The sequence below is a fragment of the Tachyglossus aculeatus genome, chromosome 9 (genome assembly GCF_015852505.1).
Source record: "Tachyglossus aculeatus isolate mTacAcu1 chromosome 9, mTacAcu1.pri, whole genome shotgun sequence".
Lineage (NCBI taxonomy): Eukaryota > Metazoa > Chordata > Mammalia > Monotremata > Tachyglossidae > Tachyglossus > Tachyglossus aculeatus.
Window position 1 is genome coordinate 58,957,655 of NC_052074.1, and position 21,567 is coordinate 58,979,221.

The 21,567-nt window shown below is 43.5% G+C and overlaps 1 protein-coding gene across 1 annotated transcript in view; it reads right to left on the minus strand.

The window, feature by feature from the left end:
• The window catches only part of PDE11A (phosphodiesterase 11A), a 113,978-nt gene that overhangs the window by 7,388 nt on the left and 85,023 nt on the right, over positions 1-21,567 (minus strand). Inside the window, 4 exon segments of the mRNA XM_038751899.1 lie at positions 11,011-11,094; positions 12,058-12,132; positions 16,077-16,161; positions 17,419-17,496. Coding sequence (XP_038607827.1) covers positions 11,011-11,094; positions 12,058-12,132; positions 16,077-16,161; positions 17,419-17,496 — 322 coding nt within the window.

Genomic DNA, 21,567 nt, shown 5'->3' on the forward strand with positions numbered 1-21,567 from the left:
CGCATTTTACTGTTTTTTTTTAAAAAAATGTATCCATCTTTTTGAGAGCCAGGCTGTTCTTACAGAGACATCGACAAACTCAGAGACATCGGCCTGCCCTCCCACTCGATTGCCAGCTCCTCAGGAGCAGGGACTGCACGCTTTACTTCCGACGCACTCTCCCAAGGGTCTAGTACAGTGCCCTGCATGCAGGAGGTCAATCAGACAACCAGTGGTATTTTTTGAGGGCCTGCTATACGCAGAGCACTGTCCGAAGCGCTTGGGGGTTTACAGTACAACAGAATTTGCGGACGTGTTCCTTGCCCCTAGTGAGTTTACAGTTGAGGAGCCTGAAGCACAGAGGAGTTGGGGAACTTGCCCGAAACTCCACAGCAGGAAAGGGGGTGGCGTGGGGATTAGAGTCAAGTTCTCTTGATTTCCAGTCCCATGCTCTTTCCACCCAGATTTTTGCTGCTTCAGGGAATTCTGCGAGTTCATGATGCCAAGGGGTGGGATGCTGGGAGCTTAGGTTGGCAGGGGATGCAGTAGCTGGGGGCCGGCAATAATAATAATAACAATAATGATAATGATACTATCGGTTAAGTGCCTTCAATCAGTCAACCGATCGATGGCATTTATTGCGCGCTTACTACGAGCGGAGCAGTCCACCGAGCGCTTGGGAGAGTACGACACAAAAGAATTAGCAGCCACGTTCCCTGCCCATAACGAACTTTCTACGTGGCAAAAGTAAGTAAGCGCCGTGGCGGAGATACAAGATGATCAGATTGGATGCAGTCCCTATCCCATAGCACTTTTTCAGTTTACCTGATACTCATTTACAGTTGAGGAAACTAAAGCCTAGAGCGATTGTGACTTACCCAGGGTCTCGCAGCTGACTTCCTATAATCATGAGACCTGTCGTCAATCAATCAATCAGTGGCATTTATTGAGTGCTTAATATGTGCAGAGTACTGGAGTAAGCGCTCAGGAGAGTACCATCATAAAGTCATTCAGTCGTATTTATTGAGCACTTCCGTGTTCAAAGCACTGTCCTAAGCACTTGGGAGAGTATAATACAACAGAATTGGCAGACATGCTCCCTGCCCACAAAGTGCTTTACAGACTAGAGGACTATATCCCAGCCTATCCTAAAGAGTCTTAGATGGGCGATTTAGTTGTAGGGAAGCAGGTGTGAATCACTGGGAGTTTAGCATAAAATAGGGGGCCTGAAGTACAAAGAAAAACTAAAATCAATACCCTCAGAGCAGGGATGGGATTGTGAGGGAGTTCTTGGTGCTGCCAGAGAAGGTTATGGCTGCTTTGAATTCTTATTGGAGACTGTTGGCAATTGAACTCTTACTCCCGTTGTGGGCAGGGAACATGTCTGTTATACTGTTATGTTGTACTTTCCCAAGTGCTTAGTAAATGTGATTGACTGACATTGACTGACACCTGTATATATGTATATATGTTTGTACATATTTATTATTCTATTTATTTATTTATTTTACTTGTACATATCTATTCTATTTATTTTATTTTGTTAGTATGTTTGGTTTTGTTCTCTGTCTCCCCCTTTTAGATTGTGAGCCCACTTTTGGGTAGGGACCGTCTCTATATGTTGCCAACTTGTACTTCCCAAGCGCTTAGTACAGTGCTCTGCACACAGTAAGCGCTCAATAAATACGATTGATTGATTAACGAGCACAGCCCCTGGGTCCCGTGGCCTGTTGGGCTTTCAGAACTCACGGGTGGCTAATCAATCGCTTTTATTGTGCGGCCGGCTTCTGACTCGGAAGTAACGGCTACCCACCCAGAAGCCACAGGCTTTGATGAATGGCATTTCAAACACGTGGTGGTCGGCTGAGATTTCGTTACTGGAAACGGAGCCCCTACCATCTAACCCTACATGACTTTCGACCCAACTCAAAGTTTCTCCTGCGTGAACAAGTCTGGCTCATATTTAGGGGGCTTGAAAGGCAAAGAGGAGACACCGCAGGAGCGAAATTCAATCGTGTGGTTCACCAGCTGGGGAAAGGGACGGCAGGCGGTGCTTCCATCAGATTTGGTTTTCAGATGAAGAACCAGAGGCCGTTTCTAGTCAGTCAATCGTATGCATTGAATGTTTACTGTGTGCAGAGCACTATACTACGCACTTGGGAGAGTACAATATACCAATAAACAGACACATTCCCTGCCCACAAGGAGCTCACAATCTAGATGGGGAGACAGGCGTAAATATAAATAAATAAATTACGGAAGTAATTAATTACAGATTTCTCTAAGACTCCTAATCGGAGTCTTTCTGTATAGGCTTTGTGTCCTTCTTAGGGGCTGCCTTTTCTATCTTATTTGCTGACTTTTCATTCCATTTCCCCTGATCTTGGCAGCATCTTGGCTTGTCTTGTTGCCCTCCTAAACGTTCTCCTAATTACAGAGTTCTAAAAGACTCTGTTAAGGGGTGTGGTCTTGGAACTTTCTGCTGAATTACTAGTATTGTTATCACTTAAAAATGAAGTTTAAAGCCCCAACCTGACCAGAAACCTCATTAGAACTTATCGATTAACATCTAACATTAGAGTAGAAATTTTATATTAGTTGGGCTGGGGAACATTTTAAGGCAGCGGATACTCTGACCTAACACTGTTTCCAGTGGATGGCAAGATTTCACACTGGTTTCTTAAACTTGTGACAATCGCTACGTGAGCCATCTATTTATAATGAAGGGAAACTCAAGACTTTTAAGCAAAAATGAGTACCTATCTCATAAAAGCCTAAGAGACTTGGTGGTTTCCGTAATCCAAATGCATTTTTCTATACCATTCTTGGCTCACCTTGGAACTTTCTGCTGAATTACTAGTATTGTTATCGCTTAAAAATGAAGTTTAAGGCCCCAACCTGACCAGAAACCTCATTAGAACTTATCGATTAACATCTAACATTAGAGTAGAAATTTTATATTGGGGCTGGGGAACATTTTAAGGCAGCGGATACTCTGATCTAACACTGTTTCCAGTGGATGGCAAGATTTCACACTGGTTTCTTAAACTGTCTGACAATCGCTATGTGAGCCATCTATTTATAATGAAGGGAAACTCAAGACTTTTAAGCAAAAATGAGTACCTATCTCATAAAAGCCTAAGAGACTTGGTGGTTTCCGTAATCCAAATGCATTTTTCTATACCATTCTTGGCTCACCTGATGGAAACTGACTACCTCACTCCCTCTCAACATTTCCATTGCTCAGCAATCAATGCCCGCCCCCGCCCCCCCCCCACCCCGCCTGGTCATTAAATAGGTTTTGAAAAACTCTTCAATCCGTATCAATCTCATATCCTTATTTCGTCCCTCAAATTTACCCTCAGCTGGGAATTCAGCAGGCAACTGTGATTCTGTTGTGTTCAACACTTATTTGAAGTGTTTCATCCATCATCATTTCTAGGACTATTCTGGTGCAATGTAGCTCGCTCTTTGTCTTTCTTAAAAACTGAACGGCTGTTAAATTATCCATTTATCTTCTTTCAGATTTCCCGTACAGGTTCCGTGTCCCTCTCAGGGCCTGTCTTTTCTACCTTATTTGCTGACTTTTCATTCCATTTCCCCTGATCTTGGCAGCATCTTGGCTTGTCTTGTTGCCCTTCTAAGCACTCTCCTTCATTAGTTCTGTTTTCCCCTTGAGTGGAAATCGTGCTGCTACCCACGATACACCTTGTTTTATCCTGGGGTTGAAATGGGCAAAACCTGGAAATTTTCACTGTCTACTCACTGCCTTGAAACTCTGTCTCCAGTCAGCCCAGTGTGACCCAGCATGTTGTTTCCGGGTGGAAGACCACGTCTCTTCCTGTCTCGGAAGCCCCCAGCTCTGGAGCTCCCTTTAACTGTAAGCTCACTGTGGGCAGGGGTTATGTCTGCCAACTCTGCTATATTGTACTCTCCCAAGTGCTTAGTACAGTGCTGTGCACACAGTAAGTGCCCAACAAATACGATTGATCGACTGGTTAACTCCTCTCTTTGTTTTCGCTCTCACAGTCGACCTTATCGCAAAATTCTGCCCGTCCTACCTGGACCGCATGGTCTAGACTATGAGGTCTTTCTAAACTGTAAGCTACTTGTTGGCAGGGAACATGTCTACCAACTCTAGTGTACTGTACCCTCCCAAGCACTTACTACAGTGGTAACCTTATCTCCCAGGCCACATCTGCCCAACTATCACTTTTGTGCTACCTCCAGTCAATCAGTGAGAGTTCAGTGTGGGCAGAACACTGTACGAAGTACTTGGGAGAGTACAATAGAGTTGGTAGACTTGATCCCTGTCCTCAAGAAGCTTACATTTCAGTGGTGGAGAAAGACATAAAAGTAAATTACAGATAGGGGAAGCAACAGAATATAAAGATATGTGCGTGAGTTTGGAGAGGGTAGGGAAGGAGTATCAGCATGCTTAGGGGGACCCAAGTGAATACAATCCTCCAGACTGTCATCTCCTCCAAGGGCAGGGATTATGTTTATTTATTCTATTTTACTTATTTATTTTTATTTATTTATTTATTTTATTTTATTTATTTTTAAATATTTATTCTATTTATAGTATGCGCTCATATGTGCTAAACCTGCCTGGGAGCCGTGCCTGGGAGTTAGGGGATGTGAATTCCAACCCTGGCTGGGCTACTTGCCTGCCGTGACCTTGGGCAAGTCATGTAACTTCTCTGTGCCTCAGTTTCCTCATACCTAAGTACCTGATATTCACCCCACCTTCAGCCTCCCAGCCACCTTCAGCACTTCAGCCCCCAGCCCTTATGACGGGTCCATAATTTACTCATTTACACTGTCTCCCTATTTAGAGGGTACGATCATTGTGAGAGGGGAATGTGTCTACCAACTCTGTTATAGTGTACTCTCTCAAGCGCTTAGGACAGTGCTCTGCACACAGGAAGCGCTCAATAAATATCAATTAAAGATTAACTGATCTTTAAAACAGGGATTCAGCACCGATTCTCCCATCTACTTAGATTATGAGCCCCATGTGGAAACGGGGACTGTGTCTGACCTGCTTATCAGGTCAGGTAGTAAGTGCTTAAATGCTTCAGTTATTATTATTAATTATTGTTATCATTACTTTGATGAAAGAATTAGAAAAATTCCCCACAGCACCTGTATTTATGTATATATATATATACATATATATATATGTGTATATGTTTGTACATATTTATTACTCTATTTATTTATTTATTTATTTTACTTGTACATATCTATTCTATTTATTTTATTTTGTTAGTATGTTTGGTTTTGTTCTCTGTCTCCCCCTTTTAGACTGTGAGCCCACTGCTGGGTAGGGACTGTCTCTATATGTTACCAACTTGTACTTCCCAAGCGCTTAGTACAGTGCTCTGCACACAGTAAGCGCTCAATAAATACGATTGATGATGATGATGATGCAAAAGGAAAGGGCTCTGTAAAAAAAACTGAAATAATCGCAGTGCCCCAACCCAAGAAAATTCCCCAGTCCCTTTGTAAATAGATTTACAGCACTTCAGTGCACCGCTGAGGTTTGAAATGCACTGAGGTTTAAACTGGGAAAAGAAATAATGAAAGCAAAAATCAGTTTGGGATTCAGAGGAGCCTCTCAGTGTGGTACGTGAGCATCAGGGTTTTCTGTTTACCCCTAAGGCTGGTGCTGCACTGACTTCAAGGTTTGATGGTGTCGTTGTTGGTTTTTGTTTTGTTCTTTTTTTAAAAAAAGCTGTTGAGCAGCAGGCTAATGGTTGCTCAGCAGGAGGCAAAGGCAGCAGAAAGCAGAGGGATCTGATGGGAATGGATTCCTTAGAGACATCCTGCTAGGGCAAAGCCAACCCGCTAAGGGCTTCAACCTCGGTGCTCAGATGATTTTCCGCCCTCTCTGTCTTCTCCCGCTCTCTCTGCTTAAAACGCTGTCCCAAAATACTCTTGCCTTCTGGATGACCACTTTCTTTTCTTTTCTGAAACTCAGCAGACACATATGCACATGTCATTCCCTGGAAAACAGCATATCATTTCCACTTTATCTGCCACAGATAAAATGCCACAGATGGGAACGATAAAAGACAGCATGCTCCATCATTTAGTGATAACAAGTGCCACAATTATTATTAAGCTCTTACTATGAGCCAAGCTAAGCACTGGGGTAGACAATCAGTCAATCGTATTTATTGAGCACTTACTGTGTGCAGAGCACTGTACTAAGCACTTGGGAAGTACAATGTAACAGAGTTGGAAGATATGTACCCGTAACAAACTTGTAGTCTAGAGATGGGTTTACAGTCCAGAGGAGGGTAGACACAAGATAAATATGATCACACATGGTTTCCGAGCTCCATGTGGGATAGGGATCAATGGGGAGGGAGAACAGGGATCCCTGATTTTCAGATGAGGAAACAGAGGCACAGGGGATCAAACAATGGTGTTTATCAATCAATGGTATTTACTGAGCCCTTACTGCATCCAGAGCACTGCACTAAGTGCTTGAAGATAAGTGATTTGCCCAAGATCACAGAATCGGCACCTGGTGAGCCTAGGATTAAAACACAGGTCTCCTGACATCTCATCGTGTGCTCTTTCCATTAAGCCACGGATGCTGCCTCATTTTGAAGGTGATACTACTTCCTTGCAGGTGTGACCTTCTTTTTTTCTTTAAAGGGCTTTGTTAAGCGATTACTATGTAGCAGGCACCGTACTAAGTGCCGGGACAGATGCAAGCTAATAGGGTTGGATACAGCCCCTGTCCCACAAGGGGATTTCGGTCTTAATCCCCATTCATTCATTTGTTCATTCAATCGTATTTATTGAGCGCTTACTGCGTGCAGAGCAGTGTACTAAGCGCTTGGGAAGTACAAGTTGGCAACATATAGAGACGGTCCCTACCCAACAGTGGGCTCACAGTCTAGACCCAATTTATAGATAAGGTAACGGAGGCACAGAGAAGTGAAGTGACTCACCCAAGGTCACACAGCATATAAGTGGCCAGAGCTGGAATTAGAACCCGAGGCCCATCTTCTAACAACTTGACCATGCTGCTTCTCAATATTTGGGCCACCTGCTTAGTAAGGTTCTTGCTGCCGAATGTGATTTCCATTCAGAGGAGAGAAGATTCTCATCCTATAGGAGAAATCCTGACAGGTACGAATCGGATCCTCCGAGAAAACTGGCATAAGCATATTCCATTCTCCCCACGTGTTATATGATAGGAAAATTTTGTGGACAGAAAATATCATGCTTCGTTAAATTCAAGGCTCTGGTTATTTTAGGTTTAAGTTTGAGGACCTCACTATTACCAGAGCAGTTGTTAAATATAATTGGTGTTTAGAGGGAGCTGAAAACCAAATATTTCTAAAGCAGTCGTGCATACCAGAAGTTAGGAGCACTGTTCCATTCAAATCCAGCCTACTGAAAGGAACATGTAAGATGGTGACATATACACATATATCCATTCTGTCAGCTAGTCGCATTATTTGGTAAATGTTCAGAGTAAGCAGGCTTCCTATGGAGTTAGATACAACATATAGTTATTTGCACCGTGTTTCCCGGAAGAAATAAACATCTCTGAATATTTGCAATGGAACAAAACGATTCGCCAGGACTGGATGTCATGAAAAGATAGGGAGCCTGGAATCCCCTCTCTTGAGGTCTCAAAGTACTTTCCACAAAATGTGTCTCGATGATGAAGGCAAAGATATATTGCTGCAGCCTTGATGAACCAAAAATTAATCAGCCCACAGAAAAAATTATCCACTTGCCTTCCCCCACAGCTTAAACTGCCTATGCTCTACAGATGGGAAAAAGGGAAAAAAAAAATGAATAATTCATTGGGTTTCCCGCCAGTGTGTACAGGTGAAAGTGAGTGGTGCCAAGAAATCATCTTAACTGTGGAAGCAGGCATTGCTGCCAACTAAAATACGGTATTCCCAGCTTAACTGCGGCGGCTTTATTGGGTTGTAGATTTTTCATACGAAGGAGCAGGGAAGGGGAAAAGTGTCCATACCGAGGAGTTATTTTACCCAGTGTGGGTGCAAATTCTAAAATAGTGTTCTGCATTCTACTGGCCTTTCTATGTCTATATAGTGCCCTTTGTAGTTGAAGATGACGTCGCTGATAGTGAAGCTCGTGGGTCTGAGTGGCTGATGAAGTCTCAGCCCCACAGCAATACTGAGAAGCAGCGTGGCCTAGTGGATCGAGAATGGGCTTGGGAGTCAGAAGGACCCGAGTTCTAATCCCAGCTCTGCCAGTTGCTTACTGTGTGACCTTGGGCAAGTCACTTTGTTTCTCTGTGCCTCAGTTTCCTCCACCGTAAAAAGGGGATGCCCGTTCTGCCTCCTATTTGGAGCATGAGCTCCATGTGGGACAGGGACTGTATCCGACATTTCACCTGTCATTCATTCATTCAATCGTATTTATTGAGCGCTTACTGTGTGCAGAGCACTGTACTAAGCACTTGGGGAGTACAAGTTGGCAATATATAGAGACGGTCCCTACCCAACAGCGGGCTCACGGTCTAGAAGGGGGAGACAGACAACCAAACAAAAGATATTAACAAAATAAAATAAATAGAATAAATATGTACAAATAAATAAATAGAGTAATAAATATGCACAAACATATATACAGGTGGTGTCCCCGATGCGTAGAAGACTGTTTGCTACCTAGTCAGCACTTAACGGATACCATAAAAACAAAACAAAACAGCGGCCCAAAGAAGAAACTCGGTGGGTGGAGTGTTGGCTGCTGCTGTGGTCTTAGTTTCATGAGCCTCTCGAAGATCCTGCTTGAAAAAAGCTCTTTTCTAAAAGGCGGAGGCCACGGTCCTGTCCTACCCCAGCACTTAAACCAATACCAAGAAAAAATAAATGGGCTGGACCTGTGTCAGCATACTTTTAGGGCAGACAGGGCCACCGTACGTTACTGTCATCCGGTCTCCCGGCATGTTCTCCTCCCTGTGAAGCTTTTCTGCTAACCATGCTAGCAGACTGACTTCATTCCAGGACTTGGTAGTTTCTAATCCAGTTACTGATGTTACAGATGGACCTGGTCAAGGGGTTGTATGTGTCCCCTGTGATGGGCCCATGTCTCAACTCTAGAGAAGACTGGAGAGAAATACAGCTCTTGAAGGCCTTCAGTTGGGACCGAAGCCAATGCCACAGTGCTAACTGTGCTACCGTACCAGAGGCTGTGTTGGCCTACCTCGGTTTAGGTTTGGGCTTTTCTTGAGAGCTGTCGCATCTTTGGACCGTGTGCTGCCTTGGGAACAAAAGTAGGGGATGGCATTCAATTCCTTTGTTTTTTTAAATGGTATCTACTACTGATACTACTACTATTACTACTACTCAAGGCCCGACTGAGAGCTCACCTCCTCCAGGAAGCCTTCCCAGACTGAGCCCCTTCCTTCCTTTCCACCTCGTCCCCCTCTCCATCCCTCCGTCTTACCTCCTTCCCTTCCCCACAGCACCTGTATATATGTATATATGTTTGTACGTATTTATTACTCTATTTTACTTGTACATACCTATTCTATTTATTTTATTTTGTTAATATGTTTGGTTTTGTTCTCTGTCTCCCCCTTCTAGACTGTGAGCCCACTGTTGGGTAGGGACCATCTCTATATGTTGCCAACTTGTACTTCTGAAGCTCTTAGTACAGTGATCTGCACAGAGTAAGTGCTCAATAAATACGATTGATTGATTGATTGATCTGTAAAGCACTTACTATCAATCAATTGTATTTATTGAGCGCTTACTGTGTGCAGAGCACTGTACTAAGCACTTGGGAAGTACAAGTCGGCAACACATAGAGAATGGCACTTACTATGTGCCAGACACCGTCCTAAGCGCTGGGGTGGAAACAAGATAATCAAGTTGGACACAGTCCCTGTCTCACATTGGGTTCTCAGTCTTAATCCCCATTTTACAGATGAGAGAACTGAGGCACGGAGAAGTAAAGTGACTTGCCCAAGGCCACACAGCGGACAAGTGGTGGAGCTAGGATTGGAACCCAAGGCCTTCTGACTCCCAGGCTCATTTTACAGATGAGGAAACTAAGGTAGAGAGGCGAGGGTATGGGGTTGGAGCGGTAGATTTAGAAACCACCCACTCCCCCCTGCTCCCCGGCTGGGCAGTTAGTATAAAGAGAGAAGAAAAAGGGACCCAGAGCCAGATCCTTGAAACACAGTCAGCGGGACGAAGACAGGAACGACGCTTAGCGCTTAATTCTCAAAGAAACCTGAAAACAACCTACATTTTCATAAAGTCTCTGTGCTAGATTGAGAATTATGGGACGTATTAGCTGTAAAGACCTTAGATAACAATCTGGTCCTTTTTTTTTTCACAAGGAAGGTTCAATTTGAGAAATGAATAGCTTTTGCTCTCAGCATCAAGTAGAGAGGGTAGATCACAAGCAATCTTGGAAGCCGTGAGATAAACCACTCGTTAAAGCAGAGTGGGTCTAAATTCAGAGCTTGGTTTCCTTATGAAAAGAAATTAATAGTAAAGAAAGAGAACATATTGTAAGATGTCAGAGCAGACTGCCATAAAATGGCCTCTGTTTCTCACACAAATTGTAAAGACAACAATTCCCTGTGTGTAACTTAGGTCAGTTAAACAGTACATATATTTTGCGCTTAGAACAGTGCTTGGCATATAGTAAGCACTTAACAAATACCATTATTATTATTATTATTATTACTTTGCCCCTTGCCCCTTCTCAAAGGAGCTGATTTTTCACCATCAGTCCACTCTGCTCTTTTCTGAGAGTAGCCAGAGTACAGCAATTAAAAGTCTAATTCCTTTCCACCCAGAATGCGCTGTCTGCAATGTTTTCAGAGTTAGAAATCTGGGTACTAATGGGACTTTCAGGAAAAATCTAAGAAATAATGATATTTGCTTGGCCCAACTCCAGTCTCTCCTCCCTCACCCCCAGCCCCACGGCTAGATGATGCATTGTCATACTTTTCTTGAAGAGATCAGGCCGGCGTTCTTTGACCCTCTCACTCTCCAAAGTCAAAATTACCTGATACAGAGGCATGCAGATACTATCAATCCATTCCAGCTGCAACCTTGGTAGTTCATTTTTTCTGTTGCGATCAAAAATAGCCTGGAATGAGGAAGAAAAAAAAAACCAGTGCTTTATTACACTGGGGTACTTTACAGATGCTTCATCTAACGCTTTGCGGCGATGATCCAATTTTTACAAACTGAACACTTCACAAATCACAATCAATCCTTACGCATGCTTCCTATTCCTTTATCTCAGATGAGAAATAAACTATTTATTTTCACCTCTTTCCATGAGATTTATAAGCTAAATTTATCGGAGCTTTATAGCATCCCGATTCCTTGGGGCCAAATTCCTTCCCGAGATGCGAACACGTAGCTCCTGCTGAAATCAATCCTTCAGGTCAATGGGAATAGCATCCGAGTGCCTAGGGAAGGTGATCTGGCCTTTCGGGCCAAGGAAATGGTGGGTTTTGGGTTTTGTTCTGGGCAGAGGTGGCCTGAGGAAGAAGTCTAAATAGAGGGTGAGTTCATTCTGCACATGAAGAAGCAAACCAGAGAGAGCTCCAGTTGCGAGAACTCACACGATTAGAAACGTGAATGAGGAAAGCCGGGACGCAATCCGGTTTAGGTGCCGTGGCTGAGCATTCTCAGCAGCCTGAGAATGCAATTATGTTTACGAGTTAAAGTTAATTTTACTCCTTCAGCCTCTCTTCCGCCTTTCCTCTAATACCTTTCCAGCTTTCCCCTATACTCCCTGAGACTTTGGGGAGTAGAATGCGATATTTTGTACATATTTATTACTCTATTTATTTATTTATTTTACTTGTACATATCTATTCTATTTATTTTATTTTGTTAATACGTTTGGTTTTGTTCTCTGTCTCCCCCTTTTAGACTGTGAGCCCACTGTTGGGTAGGGACTGTCTCTATACGTTGCCAATTTGTACTTCCCAAGCGCTTAGTACAGTGCTCTGCACACAGTAAGCGCTCAATAGATACGATTGATGATGATGATGATGATGATATGAACAGACGTAGCCCGCTTCCCAGATGAACTTACGGAAGGGGTGAGTTTGAGTTCGGCTCTTTCTCGGTCTCCTTGTTCGAAGCACTCACTGGTTACCAGTTCAGCCACCTGCGACATATTCCCGATTTGCCATTAGCAATGCTCACTCTCTGGAAGCAAAGGGAGCTATTGGAGTTTTGACATACCTTAAACGTACTGGTTATGTTCAACTCAAATCAGCCCTTTCCAAACACATGTACCGAACTATGTATCCTCGGGAAGCAACGTGGCCTAGTGGAAAACTCCCGGGGCTGGAAGTCAGAGGACCTAGGTTCTAATCCCGGCTCTCCCGCTTGCTTGCCATTTGGGCAAGTCGCTTCGCTTCTCTGTGCCTCAGTCTCCCCAACTGTAATATGTGGATTCAATACCTGTTCCCCCTCCTACTTGAACTACGAACCCCATGTGGGACAGGGACTGTGTCTAACCTGTTTAACCTGTACCTAGCCCGGCGCTTAGAACGGTGCTTGACACATAGTAAGTGCTTAACAAATACCATAATTATAATTGCGGGGTTGCGTGTTGCCAACTTGTACTTCCCAAGTGCTCAGTACAGTGCTCTGCACACAGTAAGCACTCAATAAATACGATTGATTGATTGAGAGAGTCACCCTACAAAGAAACAGCATTACTGTTCTTTAGACTCATTCATGTTGGCTTTTGAGCCTATCTCTCAGGAAACAGAATGCTTTAGTATATCCCTAAAGTTTCACACTTCCTTGGGGTATTATAGGTTAGGCACTTTATCCGTTAAGACATAGTGCTTCTCCGAAGAAATGAAGCCAACGATAATAATTATGTCAGTTTTAATTCTGTAAGATTTTTCTTCACCAGACTTTATCTTTCAGTACTCAACATAAACTATGACTGGTGCAAGTTATTGAACAGCAAAGCCTTGAGATTGTCTTTGGGGGAAATCAATCATTCAGGGATATTTATTGAGTACTTCCTATGTGCAGAGCACTGTGCTAAGCAGTTGGGAGAGTACAGTGCAACAGAGTTAGCAGCCACGGTGCTCCATATGGTCAGCCCTTGACAATCTGCAATGCTGTTTTAGTCAGTCAGCAATATTTATTGATCATTCCCTGTCTGAAGAGCACCGTTCAGTCAGTTGACAGGACTTATTGAGCACCCCTTGGTTGTACAGTTGGTCAACAGTATTCACTGAGCAGCCCCTGGCTGTTCAGCACTCAACAGTCTCTAATTCCCACCTATGTGCTCTTTCCCAGTGCTTAGTACAGTACTCTTAGACTGTGAGCCCCAGGGGAGACAGGAGTTGTGTCCAACCTGATTAACTTGCATCTTCCTCAGTGCTTAGAACAGTGCTTGATACATAGTAAGCACTTAACAAGTACCATAGTAAGCGCTTAATAAATACTATTCTTTTTTATGGTATGTAACAGATTCATTCATTAGCATGGCTCAGTGGAAAGACACCAGGCTTTGGAGTCGGAGGTCATGGGTTCAAATCCCGGCTCCACCACTTGTCAGCTGTGTGACTTTGGGCAAGTTACTTCACTTCTCTGGGCCTCAGTTACGTCATCTGTAAAATGGGGATTGAGACTGTGAGCCCCCCGTGGGACACCTTGTATTCTCCCCAGTGCTTAGAACAGTGCTTTGCACATAGTAAGCGCTTAATAAATGCCATCATTATTATTATTATATTCAATCGTATTTATTGAGCACTTACTGTGTGTGGAGCACTGTACTAAGCACTTGGAAAGTACAATTCAGCAACAAATAGAGACAGTCCCTATCCAACAGTGAGCTCAGAAGGGGGGAGGCAGGCAACAAAACAAAACAAAAATACAGGCATCAATAGCACTGAAGTAACATGAGGGACAGGGAATATGTCCAACCTAATCAGCTTGTATCGGTCCCAGCACTTAGGACAGTTTTTGACATATAGTAACTGCTTAACAAATGCCATTAAGAACAAAAGCTGAAGCCCAGAGATGTGAAGTGACTTGCCCAAGGTCACGCAGCAGACAAGTGGCAGAGCCGGAATTAGAACCAAGGTCCTTCTGACTCCCAGGACTGTGATGTATCAAATAGGCCACGCTGCTCTGGCTACAGAGCACCATTCAGTCAGCCAGTGGTATTTATTGAGCACCCCCTGGCTGCACAGCACACTGTTCAGTGGGTCGACAGTATTCATTGAGCACCCCCTGGCTCCAAAGCCCCGTTCAGGTGCAGGGAGGAGTTATCGAGGAAGAACACGACACAGTCCGTGGCCCTAAAGGCCATGTATGTTCCCTGGAAGGGCCCGATTAAAACCCAGATGATTTCAGAAGTACAGGAAAATCAAAGCTACTCCCACGTCCTCACCTAAGAGTGATGCCTGAGTCAGTGGATTTGGACAAATTGGAAATTTTGGGTGTTAATTTATTTTAACTCACGAGTCCTGTGTGCTAAAAAAAAGACATACTTCTTGGGGCCCTGCAAGGCAAAACAAACAAACACTGGCTCTAATAATAATTGTGGTCTTCAGTAAGTGCTGGGGTAGATACAGAATAGTCAGGGCAGACAGTCTGTGCCTGGTCTCGAGAATCAAGATGACCAAGCAAATGGGCCCGTGACTTCCACCAGTCTTTGAAAACACTGAAACCGTATAGCAGTCTCAGAATGATGAATACTCTTGCAGCCTGCAGGTATTAAAATGTTATAAGATGCTTCTGGTGGAAGCTAAGTTGCATCAGTAATGAGGACTGCTAGAACCTTGTACTGGGCGCTTGGGAGTGTACAGTATAACACAGTTGGCAGACACACTCCCTGCCCACAACAAACTTGTAGCCTAGAGGTTATAGTCAAGGCCAAGGCTGGTCTTGCCTGGAGCAGTGAGAAGGCTGAGGACTATTTTTGTTATTCTGTTGAATTCTTACCAAATTCATTCACTCATTCAATCGTATTTATTGAGCACTTACTGCAGAGCACTGTACTAAGCGCTTGGGAAGTACAAGTTGGATTGTTCTGGCTTAATTTAGTCTCTCATTCGTTCCCCCTATGCCTGTCCCATAGGCTGAGAACTGAATCTGAATCCTTGATTTCTTTTACCCCGTACTCAGCACAGGACTCTGAATGTTGAAAGTGCTTAAAAAATGCCACTGCCTGTCAGAGTGTCTTGAATATGTGTTGTTAAAGGATGAGGAGTTATGAAGTGTCTGTTATCAATCAGTAGTATTCGTTTAGTGCTTACTGTGGGCAAGACACTGTAAGGAGTGTTGTTTGGTTCTTACTGGGGGCTTGACACATGTTAGGTGGTCAGTAATCACCTTGGAAAGGGAACACCCTCTCTCTAGACTGTAATCTCATTACGGGCAGGGAACATGCCTGCCATTCTGTTGTACTCTCCCAAGCGCTTAGTACAGCGCTCTGCCTGTAGTAAGTGCTCGATCAATACCATCGATTGACTGGTTGACTGAATAAATATGACAGATCACCACACTCCCTACCTTCAAAGTCTTATTTAAATCACATCTTATTCAGGGCGCTTCCCCGACTCAATCCTCATTTCCCCTATTCCCTCTCCCCTCTGTGTCGCCTAGCCACTTGGATCTGTACCCTTTAAGCACTTGATATAGAATAAAAAAGAAAGAATAGCCACCTGAGCCATATCTTTTGCGGATGTGTTGGGAGTCCACTTCTGATGAGAACCACAAGGTTAACATGAGTTTTTCCATAAAAATACCTTTGGCTGCCTAAATGTTTCTCGGCTGATCCAAGAAAAGAGAAGATTGTACAGTAACAAATGCCTGGCAGAAGCCCCTTGCTAGTTATTTTCCTGTGTAAATACGGATGCCAATTGACTCTGTCAATTAATCCACGATATTTATAGAGTGTTACCATTTGCAGAGCCCTGTACTGAGACTAAACTCACAGGAGTGTTGGTAGACAAGCTCCCGAGGAGCTTAGCGTCTAGAGGGACTACTCTTTTGGTTCGTTCAAAGTCAGGGTCCCGGGAATATTATTACACCCGCCCCCTCCACTCCCCAGCTCTGCCATTAATCGACACTTGCCTGTCTTGAAATCTCCCCCGGTTTGGTGACCGCTCCCAGATCACAGGCTGTCATTAGCACCGAATTGGAAAACAGAAAAGAGCAACTAGGCCGGGCACTTTGGTGTGGCACTTTAACGCACGATCTAGCTGTCCTAGATCCATATATAAAACCCCAAAGCAGCTGAACGCTAACACACTCTTTTTCACTCCAAAAGGCAGCACTGTTTACCACCTCAGCACACAGCCACTCTGCTAACCCTAACCCAGTGCTTAGAACAATGTTTGACACATAGTAAGTACCTAACAAGGAACCATTAAAAAAGCCCCTAAAATGACCAAGGTTTCAACAGATCAGCCAGTAAACAATTTCTTTTGTCTGCCACCCAAGAAGCATGCAAATCTATGAGCACCCTTTCCTCTTCAGCTGTATTAACCAAACATTATTTACAATACTTTATAATGAACAACAAACACGCTTTTTACCATAAACCAGAGGCATACATAGCTGATGAATCTATTCACCTACTTATGACTGATTGATGGAGCAAGAGAAAACCTATTATAAAACAGCAGCCCAGATGCTATATAAAGAGTTTCTGTCTCCTCATCGCCTATATAAAGTCAAGATTTATAGTAAGACCATCGTTAGTTTACCACCCGGCATGGGTGGTGTTTCACATACATTAGGGAGAGGAAATTTTTTCAGCTTTTTCATGAAAAAGCCCAAGCGGGCCTGTGGCCAGGTTTAGAGAAGTCTATGTTCATTTTGGGTTTTATCAGGGCTACAGCAGCCCTGAGAGTGTGAATGGATGGACACGTTTGGAATGGGACCCAAAAATAGCTATTTAGGTACTGATTCAGAGACTTGCACGTTCTGCACACACATTTTTATGTTCATTATGTTGTGGTGGAAGACACCAACCCACCATCCATCCTCATTCTTCCTTAGATGCAAGCTGATCAAGGAAGAAACAGACCCAGCCCAATATGGGGCTCACAGTCTAAGGAGAGGGAGAGCAGTTATTCAATTCCCATTTTACAGATGAGGAAACCGAGACACAGAGAAGTTAAGTGACTTGCCTGCCAAGGTCACACAACAGGCGAGTGATGGAGCCAAGATTAGAACCCAGGTCTCCTGACCCCCGGTCCTGTGCTCTCTCCACTAGGCCAGGCTGATTCTCTAAATTTATGTTTTCTGCATCTCATAGACACTAATTTGAAGTCTGTTAAACTTATGTCTCTCTCTATGAAAAGGTTATATATAATTCTGCAACTCTAATATTATTTTGATATTCCTAGTTGCTTTGGGTTAGGCAACCATGGTTAAGAGAAGGACAAAGGAATAAAATTTTCCCTCTTACCGAAATATATCTCGATGCTGTTGGAGATTCCAGTTGTAATTCCCTTTCCGGACAAGTTCAAAAAATTCAGTCCTCCTCCTGAAACAAAATAAGATCATCAGGGAAAAATCCCAAAAGGAATTTTTCAACCAGTGCAGTGGGGATATAAATGTCAAAAGCAAAATCCCTAACGGCCATGAATTAGTACTAGTAAACATTAGGCTGACCCCGACCAAATTAGTAAGTTCATTTTTTAGAAATTTGCTGCTCCAGAATCAATCAGTCCATCAGTGGTATTTATTGAGCACTTGTAAAGCTGTGCTAAGTGCTTGGCATAATACAGTAGAATAGAGGTAGTAGACACAGTCCCTGCCCACAGGAGCTTACAGTTTAAAGGAGACGTTGCATAGTAAAATAAATGAAAGATTAAGGGAAATAGCAGAGTATAAGGATATTTACATAAGGGCTAAGGGGCTGAGGTGAGTATCAAATTGTTCGAGGGGCACACACCAGAAGAGAGTAACCATTTCTTTGGCATTCATTTCTAATAGGTGTATTTATATTATGGGATCAGTACAAAGCAGGTTGCTATGATGTCACACTTCTGACGTTTTCAGTAATGTAAGAGCATTTGATACTCAGATATGTACACCATCAAGAAATATCAGCCCTCACTTCAGTTATAGAGCTGTAAAGCTGATGGTGGTAACAGGCACAATCAGGGTCAGATAGGGAGGGGGAGATCAGTTAATTGATAGTATTTATTGAGCATCTATTGTGTGCAGAGCCCTGGACTACGCACTTGGTTGGGAACAAATGGAATTAGAAGAGCAGATCCCTACCCTCAAGGACCTTAAAACATAGTTGGGGCAGTACACTGTAAAATAAATTAGAGCTGAGAGGAAGAAAGAAAAGGAGATATGGATATGAGGTAGTATTGGTGGCTCTGGGAGGTTGTGAGTACTTATGTACAAGTCTTAAATACCCAATTACTTAAGTGTTTAGGTGACACAAAAGTGCTGATTTGGGACTATAAACTGATGGGAGTTAGAATCATCATCATCAATCGTATTTATTGAGCGCTTACTATGTGCAGAGCACTGTACTAAGCGCTTGGGAAGTACAAATTGGCAACATATACAGTCCCTTCCCAACAGTGGGCTCACAGTCTAAAAGGGGGAGACAGAGAACAAAACCAAACATACTAACAAAATAAAATAAATAGAATAGATATGTACAAGTAAAATAAATAAATAAATAAATAAATAAATAGAGTAATAAATATGTACAAAAATATATACATATATGCAGGTGCTGTGGGGAAGGGAAGGAGGTAGGATGGGGGGGGATGTAGAGGGGGACGAGGGGGAGAGGAAGGAAGGGGCTCAGTCTGGGAAGGCCTACTGGAGGAGGTGAGCTCTCAGTAGGGCCTTGAAGGGAGGAAGAGAGCTAAGAATGAAGTGGGGAAGGCTTCCTGGAGGAGGTGAGACTTCAGAAGGACTCCGAAGACGGAAGAGCTCTGTGCGCTGATGGGTCTGAAGTGGGAATATAAACGGAGGCATTAAGAATGAAGGGGGAAGGCTTCCTGGAGGAGATGGGACTTCGGAAGGACTCCGAAGATGGGAAGAGCTCTGTGGGATGATGGATTTGAAAGTGGGGAAAGAGTCTTAGGCAGCTGGTGGGCCAGTGAGTAAGGAGTTGGTGGTGAGGGAGAGAAGAATGAGGCTGAGTGTGAGTAGGCTAGTTTGAGAGGAATCCAGAGTATGAGCTGGGGTGTAGTGGGCGAAGTGGTGATCTCTTCATATCCAGGGAAGATCAAATTAAAAATAACCCACAGGGCATTTCTCCCTGTGATGAGAAAGCTGAGACGGGAAGAGGTCATAGATGAGAGAAGAGCAGTGTTCTACATGGGACTAGCCAAGGGGAAAAAGCAACTAGTAGATCCTCTAGGCTGTGAGCTCGATGTGAGCAAGGAATGTGTCTACCAACTCTAAGCGCTTAGTGCAGTGCTGAGCACTCAGTCCAGTGCTTTGCACATAGTATGCGCTCAGTAAATACGGTTGAATGAATGAATTCTGTTGTATCCTACTCTCCCAAACATTTGTACGGTGCTCCCTGCAAACGATAAACACTCAGTATCATCACTCATCATCATCGAGGGTATTTACTGAGCACTTACTGTGTGCAGAGCACTATCCTAAGTGTTTGGGAGAAGACAATAGATCTGGGTGGTTTTACCTATAGTAGAGAGAGGAGAGCATGACCCAAGGACCTAAGGGATAAGAGGACTTAAGGGCCACAAACCTTGTGGCATCAGGGGGTGGGTGTTAAGAGGAGCCTCTGAAAGAAACCTGTAGGAGAAGCCAGAAAGGTAGGAAGCAAATCGGGGAGAGCGGGGAGGCGGTTCATGGACAGTGCTGAGGAGAAAGGCAGTTCATCACCTCCTCGGATGGAATCCCTTTCTGATGATCTCCCTGCTAGAACGGTCATTTCAAACAACTCCAAATGTCAAGATGGCATGATGCCTTGCATTTAAATAATCTGAAAATTCACTTGTTAGTTTCCATCACACAATGCGATCTGGAGCAGTGTTTGTCACCCTGGAAATGGCGGACGTTTTTACTGGGAACCCTCAAAGAGTGCAATAAAAGAAAAATCCATATCAATTTTCAGTAGCCCTAGATTCATATCACTCCGCCCTAAGGAACTAACAGAGTTCACGTCTCAACAGATCATTGAAGATTGACTCGATGGAAAATCTAATTTACGGTTATATATCTGTTTGATTTAGGCTTTAGTATTAAGCTCCCCTGGTGTACTTTCCCTACTTTAAAACAATCCCAAACAAGAATCTCCTGAAGGGAAAACTGCTGAAATTTACCTACAGAACAATGCCTCCCAAAGATCTCATCTCTTCCCACATATCTGTGCTTATAACAGAACCTCTCATTTTTATATTTTCCCTGCAAGGCATCTTTTATTTCTCTGGTATAAAATGTCCTGTGCCATCTTTGGAAGAGATCATGAAAATCTTTTGTTAATTTATACTTTATTCCTGCACCTCCTGGGTTCATAAAGGCTAGACGGTTTTATTGCCACTACAGTTAACTATTAGCACTGTGGAAAATCACCAACATTACTACCTTGCCATTTCTGCTCCAGGAAACGAGAAAAATGCACCCATTTTATGTCAGTGCAGATAAAGGGCACTCAGACTAGCAAATCCCATATTTACCGAAGTTGCTTTTTTGATGCTGATGTTGGAGAAGCTACTGCTACAGAGCAGAGCAGCCACCACAGTGATAGTGGGGGAAAGGACTTTTCCAGAATACGGAATAATAGGATGGCACTTTAGATGGTCAGCTCCTTGTGGTTAGGGATCGCGTCTACCGACTCTCCCACGCACTTAGCACAGTGCTCTGCACACAGTAAGTTCTTAATTAATACCATCGATTGATTCATTCATTTCTGATAGCCCCACTGTCTCATATCTGGGCTCAATCAGGGCATGCTGATGAAGAAATTATCCAACTTGTACTTCCCCCAACTTGTACTTCCCAAGCGCTTAGTACAGTGCTCTGCACATAGTAAGCGCTCAATAAATACGATTGATTGATTGAAGAAACTATCACCAAAACACAACAATCTGAAGAGAAAACCTGCTGAGCTTGACTAGGAGTACTGAAAGGTTTTCAGCTGGGGAAGGTGACTGAGGAAATAGCTGTCTCTCTACCCAAGGCCCGTGTTTTCGGAGTTCTGCAGAGTACTACGGGACCATGTCCCCAAACCAAAAGGGTCTTCCTTACAAGTGTTTCTCTGGCCAACCTGCGGTGAAAACCATGAAAAACAGCTTAGACCAGGGAACAGATATCAAAGTCAGATTCTTCTACTTGAAGAAGAGTTAAACAACAATGTTCCAGATTGGGATAAGGAATTATGGGAGTTTTGGAAGGGTGTTTTTCCGCAACGCCTCATTAGCAGTTGCGGTTGCGGGGGTAAACATAACCCAGTAGTATTGGGCATTTTCCACATTTCTCACTTCTTAATTTGTTAATAATTCAATCTATCGATAGTATTTATTGAGCACTTACTGTGTGCAGAGCTGTGCACTAAGTGACCTCCTAGACAACCTGGACAAATAAATGATTTCAAGGACGTGTATAGGCATTT